The 14866-nt window shown below is 36.8% G+C and overlaps 1 protein-coding gene across 18 annotated transcripts in view; it reads right to left on the bottom strand.

Moving 5' to 3' along the window:
• Positions 1-14866, bottom strand: part of DIAPH3 (diaphanous related formin 3) — a 508438-nt gene that overhangs the window by 335140 nt on the left and 158432 nt on the right. For all 18 annotated transcript variants that reach the window (XR_012010017.1, XR_012010015.1, XR_012010016.1 and 15 more), the window contains one exon: positions 14067-14172. Coding sequence is in view for 14 of the 18 variants with exons in the window: in XM_072782860.1 (XP_072638961.1) it covers positions 14067-14172 (106 nt within the window). In the remaining 4 variants the exon portion in view is untranslated. The remainder of the gene's footprint in view (positions 1-14066; positions 14173-14866) is intronic.

The raw sequence follows: 14866 nt of genomic DNA, 5'->3' as shown, positions 1-14866 counted from the left end.
TTGTTTTGCTTTTTGATTCGTTTCCTTCCCCCACCCCTTTTTTCCTTTCTTTTTCTTTTTTTTTTCTTTTTTTATCTTCCTTTTTTCGTTCTCTTTCTCTTTTCTTTCCTTCTTTCTTTCCTCTCTTTTTCTCCTTTTCCCAATACAACTTGCTTTTGGCCACTCTGCACTGAGCAAAATGACTAGAAGGAAAACCTCACCTCAAAAGAAAGAATCAGAAACAGTCCTCTCTCCCACAGAGTTACAAAATCTCGATTACAATTCAATGTCAGAAAGCCAATTCAGAAGCACTACTATACAGCTACTGGTGGCTCTAGAAAAAAGCATAAAGGACTCAAGAGACTTCATGACTGCAGAATTTAGAGCTAATCAGGCAGAAATTAAAAATCAATTGAATGAGATGCAATCCAAACTAGAAGTCCTAACGACGAGGGTTAACGAGGTGGAAGAACAAGTGAGTGACATAGAAGACAAGTTGATAGCAAAGAGGGAAACTGAGGAAAAAAGAGACAAACAACTAAAAGACCATGAAGATAGATTAAGGGAAATAAACGACAGCCTGAGGAAGAAAAACCTACGTTTAATTGGGGTTCCCGAGGGCGCCGAAAGGGACAGAGGGCCAGAATATGTATTTGAACAAATTCTAGCTGAAAACTTTCCTAATCTGGGAAGGGAAACAGGCATTCAGATCCAGGAAAGAGAGAGATCCCCCCCTAAAATCAATAAAAACCGTTCAACACCTAGACATTTAATAGTGAAGCTTGCAAATTCCAAAGATACAGAGAAGATCCTTAAAGCAGCAAGAGACAAGAAATCCCTGACTTTTATGGGGAGGAGTATTAGCGTAACAGAACACCTCTCCACAGAGACCTGGCAGGCCAGAAAGGGCTGGCAGGATATATTCAGGGTCCTCAATGAGAAGAACATGCAACCAAGAATACTTTCTCCAGCAAGGCTCTCATTCAAAATGGAAGGAGAGATAAAGAGCTTCCAAGACAGGCAGCCACTGAAAGAATATGTGACCTCCAAACCAGCTCTGCAAGAAATTTTAAGGGGGACTCTTAAAATTCCCCTTTAAGAAGAAGTTCAGTGGAACAATCCACAAAAACAAGGATTGAATAGATATCATGATGACACTAAACTCATATCTGTCAATAGTAACTCTGAATGTGAACGGGCTTAATGACCCCATCAAAAGGCGCAGGGTTTCAGACTGGATAAAAAAGCAGGACCCATCTATTTGCTGTCTACAAGAGACTCATTTTAGACAGAAGGACACCTACAGCCTGAAAATAAAAGGTTGGAGAACCATTTACCATTCGAATGGTCCTCAAAAGAAAGCAGGGGTAGCCATCCTTGTATCAGATAAACTAAAATTTACCCCGAAGACTGCAGTGAGAGATGAAGAGGGACACTATATCATACTTGGAGGATCTATCCAACAAGGGGACTTAACAATCCTCAATATTTATGCCCCGAATGTGGGAGCTGCCAAATATATAAATCAATTATTTACCAAAGTGAAGAAATACTTAGATAATAATACACTTGGTGACTTCAATCTAGCTCTTTCTATACTCCATAGGTCTTCTAAGCAAAACATCTCCAAAGAAACGAGAGCTTTACCAGATGGATTTCACAGATATCTACAGAACTTTACATCCAAACTCAAGTGAATACACATTCTTCTCAAGTGCACATGGAATTTTCTCCAGAATAGACCACATACTGGGTCACAAATCGGGTCTGAACCAATTCCAAAAGATTGGTATCGTCCCCTGCATATTCTCAGACCATAATGCCTTGAAATTAGAACTAAATCACAAGAAGTTTGGAAGGACCTCAAACACGTGGAGGTTAAGGACCATCCTGCTAAAAGATGAAAGGGTCAACCAGGAAATTAAGGAAGAATTAAAAAGATTCATGGAAACTAATGAGAATGAAGATACAACAGTTCAAAATATTTGGGATGCAGCAAAAGCAGTCCTAAGGGGGAAATACATCGCAATACAAGCATCCATTCAAAAACTGGAAAGAACTCAAATACAAAAGCTAACCTTACACATAAAGGAGCTAGAGAATAAACAGCAGATTGACCCCACGCCCAGCAGAAGAAGAGAGTTAATAAAGATTCGAACAGAACTCAACGAAATCGAGACCAGAAGAACTGTGGAACAGATCAACAGAACCAGGAGTTGGTTCTCTGAAAGAATTAATAAGATAGATAAACCATTAGCCAGCCTTGTTAAAAAGAAGAGAGAGAAGACTCAAATTAATAAAATCATGAATGAGAAAGGAGAGATCACTACCAACACCAAGGAAATACAAACGATTTTAAAAACATATTATGAACAGCTATATGCCAATAAATTAGGCAATCTAGAAGAAATGGACACATTCCTGGAAAGCCACAAACTACCAAAACTGCAACAGGAAGAAATAGAAAAGCTGAACAGGCCAATAACCAGGGAGGAAATTGAAGCAGTCATCAAAAACCTCCCAAGACACAAGAGTCCAGGGCCAGATGGCTTCCCAGGGGAATTCTATCAAACGTTTAAAGAAGAAACCATACCTATTCTCCTAAAGCTGTTTGGAAAGATAGAAAGAGATGGAGTACTTCCAAATTCGTTCTATGAGGCCAGCATCACCTTAATTCCAAAACCAGACAAAGACCCCACCAAAAAGGAGAATTACAGACCAATATCCCTGTTGAACATGGATGCAAAAATTCTCAACAAGATACTGGCCAGTAGGATCCAACAGCACATTAAGAAAATTATTCACCATGACCAAGTAGGATTTATCCCCGGGACACAAGGCTGGTTCAACACCCGTAAAACAATCAATGTGATTCATCATATCAGCAAGAGAAAAACCAAGAACCATATGATCCTCTCATTGGATGCAGAGAAAGCATTTGACAAAATACAGCATCCATTTCTGATCAAAACTCTTCAGAGTGTAGGGATAGAGGGAACTTTCCTCAACATCTTAAAAGCCATCTACGAAAAGCCCACAGCAAATATCATTCTCAATGGGGAAGCACTGGGAGCCTTTCCTCTAAGATCAGGGACAAGACAGGGATGTCCACTCTCACCACTGCTATTCAACATAGTACTGGAAGTCCTAGCCTCAGCAATCAGACAACAAAAAGACATTAAAGGCATTCAAATTGGCAAAGAAGAAGTCAAACTCTCCCTCTTCGCCGATAACATGATACTCTACATAGAAAACCCAAAAGTCTCCACCCCAAGATTGCTAAAACTCATACAGCAATTTGGTAGCGTGGCAGGATACAAAATCAATGCCCAGAAATCAGTGGCATTTCTATATACTAACAATGAGACTGAAGAAAGAGAAATGAAGGAGTCAATCCCATTAACAATTGCACCCAAAAGCATAAGATACCTAGGGAATAAACCTAACCAAAGATGTAAAGGATCTATACCCTAAAAACTATAGAACACTTCTGAAAGAAATTGAGGAAGACACAAAGAGATGGAAAAATATTCCATGCTCATGGATTGGCAGAATTAATATTGTGAAAATGTCAATGTTACCCAGGGCAATATACACCTTTAATGCAATCCCTATCAAAATACCATGGACTTTCTTCAGAGAGTTAGAACAAATTATTTTAAGATTTGTGTGGAATCAGAAAGACCCCGAATAGCCAGGGGAATTTTAAAAAAGAAAACCATATCTGGGGGCATCACAATGCCAGATTTCAGGTTGGACTACAAAGCTGTGGTCATCAAGACAGTGTGGTACTGGCACAAAAACAGACACATAGATCAGTGGAACAGAATAGAGAATTCAGAAGTGGACCCTGAACTTTATGGTCAACTAATATTCGATAAAGGAGGAATAGACTGGAAGAAAGACAGTCTCTTCAATAAATGGTGCTGGGAAAATTGGACATCCACATGCAGAAGAATGAAACTAGACCACTCTCTTGCACCATACACAAAGATAAACTCAAAATGGATAAAAGATCTAAATGTGAGACAAGATTCCATCAAAATCCTAGAGGAGAACACAGGCAACACCCTTTTTGAACTCGGCCACAGTAACTTCTTGCAAGATACATCCACGAAGGCAAAAGAAACAAAAGCAAAAATGAACTATTGGGACTTCATCAAGATAAGAAGCTTTTGCACAGCAAAGGATACCGTCAACAAAACTCAGAGACAACCTACAGAATGGGAGAAGATATTTGCAAATGACATATCAGATAAAGGGCTAGTTTCCAAGATCTATAAAGAACTTATTAAACTCAACACCAAAGAAACAAACAATCCAATCATGAAATGGGCAAAAGACATGAACAGAAATCTCACAGAGGAAGACATAGACATGGCCAACATGCATATGAGAAAATGCTCTGCATCACTTGCCATCAGGGAAATACAAATCAAAACCACCATGAGATACCACCTCACACCAGTGAGAATGAGGAAAATTAACAAGGCAGGAAACCACAAATGCTGGAGAGGATGCGGAGAAAAGGGAACCCTCTTACACTGTTGGTGGGAATGTGAACTGGTGCAGCCACTCTGGAAAACTGTGTGGAGGTTCCTCAAAGAGTTAAAAATAGACCTGCCCTACGACCCAGCAATTGCACTGTTGGGGATTTACCCCAAAGATACAGATGCAGCGAAACGCCGGGACACCTGCACCCCGATGTTTGTAGCAGCAATGGCCACGATAGCCAAACTGTGGAAGGAGCCTCGGTGTCCATCGAAAGATGAGTGGATAAAGAAGATGTGGTTTATGTATACAATGGAATATTACTCAGCTATTAGAAATGACAAATACCCACCATTTGCTTCAACGTGGATGGAACTGGAGGGTATTATGCTGAGTGAAGTAAGCCAGTCGGAGAAGGACAAACATTATATGTTCTCATTCATTCGGGGAATATAAGTAATAGTGAAAGGGAATATAAGGGAAGGGAGAAGAAATGTGTGGGAAATATCAGAAAGGGAGACAGAACGTAAAGACTGCTAACTCTGGGAAACGAACTAGGGGTGGTGGAAGGGGAGGAGGGCGGGGGGTGGGAGTGAATGGGTGACGGGCACTGGGGGTTATTCTGTATGTTGGTAAACTGAACACCAATAAAAAATAAAGAAAAAAAAGAAAAAAACAATAAAAACTAATCAGACTACGAGATGTAGACAAACACAGGAATAGTAAAGTAGATCAGCAGATGTAAAGTTCTATAGATTATTTTATTTAGACTTCCAATTGAGTGTTCTATAAATGATAGACACAGTAAGAGAACAAATCAGAGCTTGAGGTAACTGTATCGTTTCCATACAAATACAGAGATATAAATTGTAGGATTTAAGAGGCTATAATTTATATGAAACAGGACTACTCAAAAAACAAAAGGATTTTTAAATATTTATTCAGACATACCCCCACTGAGACAGCATTAATTTCTTCTGTGTCCCCCTATGCATTTTGCTGGAATTCCTACTATTGTATTTTACTTCTAAAACTTAGCTAGCTTTAGATTCCCAAGTATATGCTTCTTAAGGGCAGGAGTGTACTTCTTTATAGCTCTTGTATAACTCACTGCACAGCAGTCACTGAATAATTAACTAATTGACTGCTTAATTATGAAACTGTGCAGTTAAGCATGAGGCAAGTTTATCTTTCTTATGATCTACTGTAGCATAAGTGAAGAAATTTATTATGCAAACTCAGAAAACTGGCAGTATATTCTAGACAAAAATTTTTACCACTAATTTATACTTAGAGGTATGCTCCCTATGACAGGAGTTCACGTTAGATTATTCTTCACTGTATTTAACATCTTAGCTTAATGGCATATTTACCAGTCCATTTTAATACATGTAACATTTCGATTTATATTGATACATTAATCCTATTGATGTAAACTTCAATAGAAGTAGTCAAAACAGAGGAATTCAAACAAATTTATTCCATATTCTTCTGGAAGGCTCCAACACAGTCCTAAATATAAAAACATTCTACTATCCCTATTCTGTTCTTCATTAAATGTGAGAACAAGTTATTTGAAATTGAAAATAACTTTGTTTAGTAATTTGGGGGTAGTGGTGGAGATATTTGAAACAAAAAGAAGGAGTAAATTAATGAATATGACTATTCATTATAGTATATATTATATTCATTCATTCATTCATTCAATATCTTTATTTGGGCTCCAGTAAAATTAAACCTGGGAATATTTTGAGTTTTTTAAGGGGGGATAGAAAAAACAAAAAGAAACAGAAGCAAATAAACTTGACTGTAGCTAAAGAGTCATTTTAACATGATTTATTTCAGTGTCATATTTCTCAATTATTAGTAACAAATTTCAAAATACAGTGACTATAACTCAATTAAAGGTAATTTTTCCTACTTACTGAGACATAACAAAATGTGACCCAATTTTGCAAATATCCATCCTGTTATTGAGCTCAATGAAATCCAGAAATTAAAGAGGTTTTTGTTTTTTGGGTTTTTTTGGTGGTTGTTGTTTTTAAGAAAAACTGTCTTTGCAGCAGCCAGGGGAATGCAATTCTCAATCTCTTGACTGCAGGGAGTATAAATGACCAACAGTCCAGCCTCAGCTGCTACCCTGTGAAATCCATCACAACAGGTGAGCCGAGGCCATGCTCCCACGGGCTTCTCCCAGCCAATGTCTGAACACACCAAGAATACTAAAATGGGACACAGGGGCTTTAGCTTGAAGATTCCCCAAGGATCCTGCCAAGTTCTCTTGGAACTATACAGCAGCCAAAGATACATCCCTCAACTCACCTTTCTTTCTCTCCTCCACCTGGCATCAGATCTGCAGTGAGTTAGACTTCTCCCCACCTCCTCCAGCCCTCTCTCCTGGTCCTCTAAGAGGCCTTTCCCTAGTCCCATGCATATTAAATATCTTGCTTCTCAAAAGACCCAGATTAATACATCCTTGTTCTACAAAGCAAGTTTCAGCAAGAATATCACTTCCAAGTTATCTGATTCATAAGTATTATAAATGAAACTTCATATTCGACAGGACACTTTCACCTTTTCCTCCTGTTCTCTAATGCAAGCACCTCATGCACTTTAATATGTAACCATGAGATTTTTTTTTAAGACCATGTGCATGCCAGGTGTCTGCATAGGTCTGAAATTTGATTTTCCTCTAATAACAGTTCTAAAGATATCAAAACTTGGATTATATTTCTGCCTTTTGCCTCTTTGAAAAACATCTTCTGGGGTAGAGCAAGATCTACCATGAGAATCCTAGAAAGACTTATCAATCATTCCTGTCCATGGAATCCTGTAAGGGTATCATCTACCACCCTTGTCTGATGTCCCTTTAGTTATAACTAAGGTAGGAAAAGACTTTGTAGGATCACATGAACCAAAATTAATGAAGGTTTCATTCTATTCAATCTACAAGGTACCATGAATGTATAGGAAAAATACGAAGAGGATCAGACTGAAGGAGAAGTCAATAGGCTAACAGGAGAAGGTTCAGTGGTCTGTTCCCCACTGCATGACAATTCACCCTGAGTCTCTTACATTTCTGCACACATTGCAAGTAGAGGCTCTGGTGGTCCATCTTCTGGATGATCTTTTGAATGATGTTTGAATAGTAAATCGATAGGCATGCTTCATGTCCAGTATAATTATGATAATAGCTCTCTGGAGTTAAAAGCAGGCACTATTACAATCCATTATAAAAGATCAGAGTCTTCTAAACTCAGAAGTTGCACAACCTGGCATCTCCACCTTATCTTCAGACCCTCCAAAAGCAAGGATTGGACTCAATTTTATCCTGAACTGAGAATCCTAAAGTTTATCATCCAGCTGGGAAGCCACATTGAAAGCATGATTACCCAGCAGCCACCCATTTGATAAAGGTCCCAGTTGGGGACCCCAAATAACTGCAAATAATACTTTCCATCCAGAAGCACCATGTAGACCATCAAGACTATCTATGTTATGAAAAAGTGAGATGTTAATTTGTTTGTCTCTCCAAATTCAGACTCTCACCTCAGAGGTCACCATAGAAGACATTCAAGCATCTAAGCAAACACTAGCATTACACCATCAGATAACTATGAAGAGCTCTCCAAACTAAGGCTACAAGTGGTCCTAGAGAAAAACATAACTATTTATATATATCCGTATGCATTTATCCATATGATGGGAGCCACCCAATCAGAAAAAGAGGTAAGATATTTGTCCCTGATTTTAGTTTAAGTGATCAATGATACCACATTGGCCTTAGAAAGCACTCAGCTTCAACTCACTAGCTAGGGATGTTTTGGATAAAAGAACTGCCCTAGACTTCATTCTTACTGAACAAGGGGAAGTCTGTGCAATCACTAATACATCATTCTGTACCTGACTACCTCAGGCAAAGTAGAAAGATCAATAGAAAAAATTAAGAAAGACTTCTGGTGTTCTAAGTTAGACCCTAATGGTCTGTGGGATTTCTTCACTTGACTGCATCTGGGACCTGGAAGGCCTGGCTGAGGTCCATACTGCAGGTTGGCCTCAACCTGCTGCTCGGAATCTGGCTGAGCAACAGCCTTAAATAAATACTCTGAGACAAACTGATTTCATCACAGCCTGTGTTGATCAGAATAAGTGCTGCCAATGATGTGAGAGTTGAACTCCCTGTACTTATGGTTTCTCTCCTAAAACACAATCCACTGCAACTGGAAATTGTGGCTGATACAAAGCTGTACTCAGCCACTACTGCTGCTGTGAGTAATGAAGTCTTTTGTTGTGGACCAAGGGATTATGTCCTCTCGTAGCACCTATAAAACTTATGGCAGACTAACACACTAATATACAAGTGACGTAAAATCACAGACCTTTCATGTTCTTGACACTCTCTACCCATGAGTCCAAGAGGACTGAAAGAGGGAGAAATCATAGGAAAACATAGCATGCTGTCACCACAAGCCTGAGAATAAATGTACAGAAAAGCAAACATCCACTCAAAAAACTCTAGGATCCCCACACCTTGATTCCTTTTCTGACAGAAAATCTACCACAAACAGTCCCATGACCAACAGCAAGAGTTTGAACAAACTCTTCAGAATCATATCTAATGTTTCTGGTAGCAAAGTATGGCTCTAAAAAGAGAAGGGATAAGACACACATAGAAAAGAGAAATAAAAGGGAAAAAAATAAAAATAACATAAATTCAACATGTGGTTGAAAACTAGATATTGGTTTACCCACACTTATTCCAACCCTCTTCTTGTAAGGAAAACTGAGCCTACACGAGGGGGCAATCACACGTATCAAGACTGGGCCCCAGGAGGAAAGGTTTGGTGCTTTGAGAGACGCACTGCCATGAGTCCCAGTGTGTCAGGTACCGACCAGAGTAGACTATTGGGAGAGGCATCTCCCATAAAGCACATTCCCAGAAGTGGCCGGCATTTCTTCTACATTACTTCTGACTAATATCATCCACACATGGTTCCCTGGGCCTGCCAAAATTCTGTTATGGTACCCAGTACCACATCCTGCTTAAATTACCCACAGTGGCTTATGCTGCTTGGATCTGTAAACCCCTTTCTGATACACCTGAGAAAAATACATATTTATTTTGAGTCTGATATTTATATTAGTACTTTCTTGAAAAGTATGACTTTTCTTACTCTCCAAGGCCTAAAGATAATTTTAAGTTGTTTCTGGCACTTTTTTTTTTTTTTTTTTACTGTCTTACTGTACCCTATGAGTGGGAGGAATGAAAGGATGTTCAATTCTATCAGAAACATGGGCGATCACATTATCTCATTATCAGATTCAAAAAAATCTAACAATCTTCTTTTAAAAAGTACTTTGTTATGTAGTTTGCAATAAAAGACCAATGAGAATTTTTTTTTACTTTACTATCTCCCATTTTCTCCAATTTAAAAGCAAACAGTTTCTATTTTGTTCAGCAACAAACAAGTTGTATTTTTAATTTGGTGATTTGTTAATATCAACCACACTAGTACATTTCAATAAATGCAAATTACATAGGTAATGGTATAAAATGGGCACTTATATCAATAGCTTTATGGAAAAAATGATAACCAGCTAATTCTAAAATATACTTTACTTATAGAAAATTCAGGAACACCCATAGAGGAAAGTATTTTTAGATATTACTAAAGGGTTGCTTGATCTTTTTAAAGGAAATAGAGAACAACCAGCAATCCCAGAAAAGACAATCTACTTACTTCCCCACCACCCTCTATCTCCCTATGTTAGCTATCTAGAAAACAGTACCCTTAGCCCCTAACTTAAGCTTGACACCTGCTAGCTTAGGCTTAGTAATAATGAGAAACTTCCTTCAAAAGTAAAAACGCAGAACAAAAATGTTGAGTAGGGTAATTTTAATCTAAACAGATGAGAAAAATGAAAAAAAAATGCTAAAGTGAACTTTCTATTCTCAATAAGAATTAAACTTTAAAAACTGCATCAAGGAATTTTAGTGTTTCAAAAAATAACTAACCATAAAAGACAATATAATTACTTAAAACTAAGGCAATTAATTTCATAAGAGCAAATATAATCAGCCACCTATGTCTTGGAAAAAAAAATTTCAAGAATTGAGTCAAACAGATGACTTCAACAACTATCCAAGGGAGATGTTCCTGGCTAGCGATGCCCTCACCCTTTTTCCCTTAACACTAAATATGGCAAACAAGCAGTCATTAAAAAAAGAAATCATCTCCACCAATATTCACAGGTAGCATTATCTATAAAAGTCAAAAAGTAGAAACAACCCACATATCCACCAAATGACAAATTATAAATAAAATGTTGAATATGCATAAAATAGTATAATTATTTGGAGGGGAAAAAATGAAGTTGTGATACATACCTCAACATGAACACTGAAAATATTAAGTGAGAGCAAAAATTAGAAAAGACCACATGTTGTATGAATTTTATCAAAAATCCAGAATATCGAAAATCTATAGACACAGTAGATTAGCAGTTGCCTAGAGCTAGAAGGAATGAGGGTATTGCAGGGTGATGGTGAAGGAGCTGGAGGGGGGATAAGGGGATTCTTTTAGGGGTTATGAGAATGTTATTGATTATAGTGAAAGTTGCATACAATTCTGATTATACAAAAATACTCAACTGTCCGCTTTACATGGGTAACTTATGATACGTGAATCTTATCTCAATAAAGGTGTTTTTAAAAAGGAATTATTTCAATAATCATACCAAATGTTTAAATATATTTTAATTTCTTCAAATCTTAATGTCTTCTATAAATACATTCCCAATTTTTAACTGACCATTTGATTTCAGAAATTCTTATATTTACTAGCTAAATATAAATTTAACTATACCAATCTATTTTCCATATGGAAAATTGAGAGTAATCACCCATAAAAGAAATGACTAAACACACCCAAAAATGTTTTTGATACATGTAGTTTGCCTTCAGGTTCATATGGCAATCAGTTATAATTCTAAAGGTTTACCTCAATGTTTGAAAGCCAAAACAAATTAACATGCAAGTAACCAAGAATTTTAAGGTTGTAATTATCACCTTTCAATTAGTGAGTCATTCATGTTATTTACCTAGATGAAACATGGCTTAGTTCTTAACAAGACATTCTTTACCCCTTTCCTCAGAGCTTTAAAATGTTAAGTAGCCATAATACTGCTATCAACAAATTGGGACCCCAGTTTTACCAAGTTTTTTTTTAAAAAACACAACTGTTACACAATTCTCTGATGCCATTTATTTATGGCCACATCCAACACTTTCCTCGACCCCATCCCAAACCTTTGGCAACCACTAACCTGTCCTCCATCTCTAAAACTTGGTTCATTCAAGGACACTAAATAAATGGAATCACCCAGTGTGTAACCCTTCATGATTGGCATTTTTCAATCAAGGTAATTCCCTGGAGATTCATGTAAGTTGTTGTATGAATCCATAGTTCATTCTTTTTCATTACTGAGTATTCTGTAGAATGAGTGTACCACAGTTGAACCAATCACCTGTTAAAGAACATCTGGATTGTTTCCAATTTGAGCCTATGACAAAGCTGCTATAAAAGTATGCATATGGGTCTGTGTGTGAACCTGCATTTCGTTCATCTCAGGATATGTTCATAGTATAATGCTGAGTTGTAGTAATATAACAACTTTAACATCAACATAGCTAATGTTTCTGAAGGAGGAAGATCCTCTTCAATCTCCATTCTCCACCGACTTTGTTTTTAGTTTAACAAAATTACTTTCTAAGGCTAACACTTACCAACATTAATGTGAAATAAACATTTTCAATACACTAATCTATGTAATCCCCACATCAACAATGAGATAGTGATCAATATTATCCTTCTCTTACAAGTGAGAAAACTGAAGCATAGAATTGATCGGGACATGATCCAGAGTCACAGAGCCAGGATGCAAAGGGCTGGGGTTTAAATTCAAGCTGCCTGACTCACAAGTCTCCTCCTTGCATCATAAGATACCACCCTCCTCCTCCCACTCTTGGGACATGTGTGTTATTAGAAAAGTGTGTGTATATAAAAAGTATACATTAGTATAAAAAGTGCTTAAGGGATAAAGTTTACATGTGACTCTTACATTTCCTAAGTGAGATTTTAAGAATTGAACAGGATCTCTAATACGCTACACAAATGACCAAAATTAATCTGATAACTTGGTACCATTTGTACAAATATTATATGAATAAAAGGTAACCTGAGTATTAAAGGAAAATTCAGATAAACTAAGTGTTCAGCTTTTCTCTACAAATCTCAATTTACTATTCATTAAGGCTTGTGGTAAATAGGAGCTCTGGAGCCAGATGAGAAAGGAGGAGAAGAAAAATGAAAGCAATGGTGTATAAAAAGACTTTAGAGAACACATCAAAATACTGAAGGAGCAGAGTCCACATCAAAGGTGGACAACATATCCCAGACCCCTCTCCCAGGCTTTCTGACAAGCCCAGATAAGTCAGGAGGGGCTTTCTTCCAGAAGCTCCAGGAAGGAGACCTACACAACAGGGACCATATACTCGAATTTCCAGGCCCACCTCCTGGCAGAGAAACAAATCACTAAAGGGTTCCTCACTAGCCATTCACAGCGTCATCAGAAAGGTCACCATCACAAACACCATCATCGGAAATGCCACAGTAAATTTATTAATTTGACCATCCCTAAGATTTTCTGATTGTTCATCAAAAACCATCTTTCTCCCTTAACATGAAGATTTGGTTTTTCTATTCCTACCACAGCAAGAAACAATACAAAGGCCAAGCTACACAGAGCTTTAAAATAAAATTTAAAACTAACTTTTTACTAATTAAGAGTGAAATAGATTTACTTTATAGCTATTAGTACATCTTGGTTTTCAAATATTGCTGCACAGTAGAATCATCTGAGAATCTTTAAAAATCCCAACAGTCGGGTCACATCAATTAAATATTAAAAATATTTGGAGGTGAGGGGTCAGATATCAATTATTTTCTTAAAGATATTCAGGTTATTAGCAATAATTGTAACAATAATTTCAGAATAAAAAGCTCTTCTTTATAAAAAGGAGAAATTAAATGAATATTAGTTATGCAGCTTGAACACTATAATGGTGAAGTCTAAAAGTGACTTTCTAGGAGCGCTTAAATATTTAAATATCTTCGAAAATCTTAGTGTACCTTGGTCTCATTATTATTCCTGTAAACTCAACTTTTCCAACATAAAAACTAATAAATCAGTGAAAAGTCATAATTCACTTAATTGCCAAAACATTTTAAAATTTGTAATCATTACCTAATGAGATAACAAAGAATAAACAATTCATGGACTATAATTATATATTTTACAGAGATCTCTAGTAAGTCAGCTTCTAGGAAAGTAACCTAAGGAAATAATAATAGGTACATGCAAAAAAAAAAAAAAAAATAATAGGTACATGCTAAGTTATACCTGAAAATACATTATGATATATTATCCATTCGAATTCTCTGCATTATTTGAAATTTTACCAAATACTAGAGGATATGCAGGGCTTCATCCTTGAATGTTACAAAACAATACAGAGGATTACACATGAAACCTACTTGCAGTTGAACTGAATCATGCCGGAGACCTTCCACAATGGATGAAAATCTGTCGATTTTTCTTTCTTCTCCAGCTGATGTTAAAGCTTCTAAAACCTCTTCGAGACTATCAAAAATTTTGAAAATAATTAGACTGCAAATAGCAAATAATCCAAAGGCCTTAATACAACTGCTTGATCTGCTGAACTCCAGAGTCCCTACTCTTAGGCAGACAGCAACATTTTGAAAGTTTACTGAGTACATAGCATGTATCAAGTACTACTACATGCTTTTTTTTTTATTCCTTTATTCCTAATAACCCTATGATGAGGGTTATTTACCAAACATTTATAGAGTGGTTTATACACATCAGGCACTATTTAAACCAATTTACAAATATTAATTCTTTTTTAATGTATATAGTTCTATGAAGTAGGTATTATTATCCCTTATTATAGATTAGGAAAAAAGGAGAAAAAAGTTCAGCAATTTGTCTGAGGTCTCACATCTCCAAATGGAGGAGGCATCTGAAATCAGACAGTGTGGAGAGTACCATCTCTGCTTTCTTAACCACTACACTCTCCTTCTTTGTGAGTATAAATGAAGTCTGGTAGCCAAGAATATACAGTGGTAAGGATTTATAGTCAAACATGAAAAATAAGAGATACACAAGAACTACACTTGCTACTCCTTCAGTGTGTTATCATAATCCAACATATTGTAGAAGCTCAGTTTGTAGACACAGGCATGCGGTCCAAAGACATGATCAACATCATTTTGATAACCAATTATGAAGTCAAGAAATAATAAATATGGAAGTG

This window comes from Canis lupus, chromosome 17 (assembly GCF_048164855.1).
Source record: "Canis lupus baileyi chromosome 17, mCanLup2.hap1, whole genome shotgun sequence".
In the NCBI taxonomy this organism is placed as follows: Eukaryota; Metazoa; Chordata; class Mammalia; order Carnivora; family Canidae; genus Canis; species Canis lupus.
This window is presented reverse-complemented; position numbering and strand designations above follow the sequence as displayed.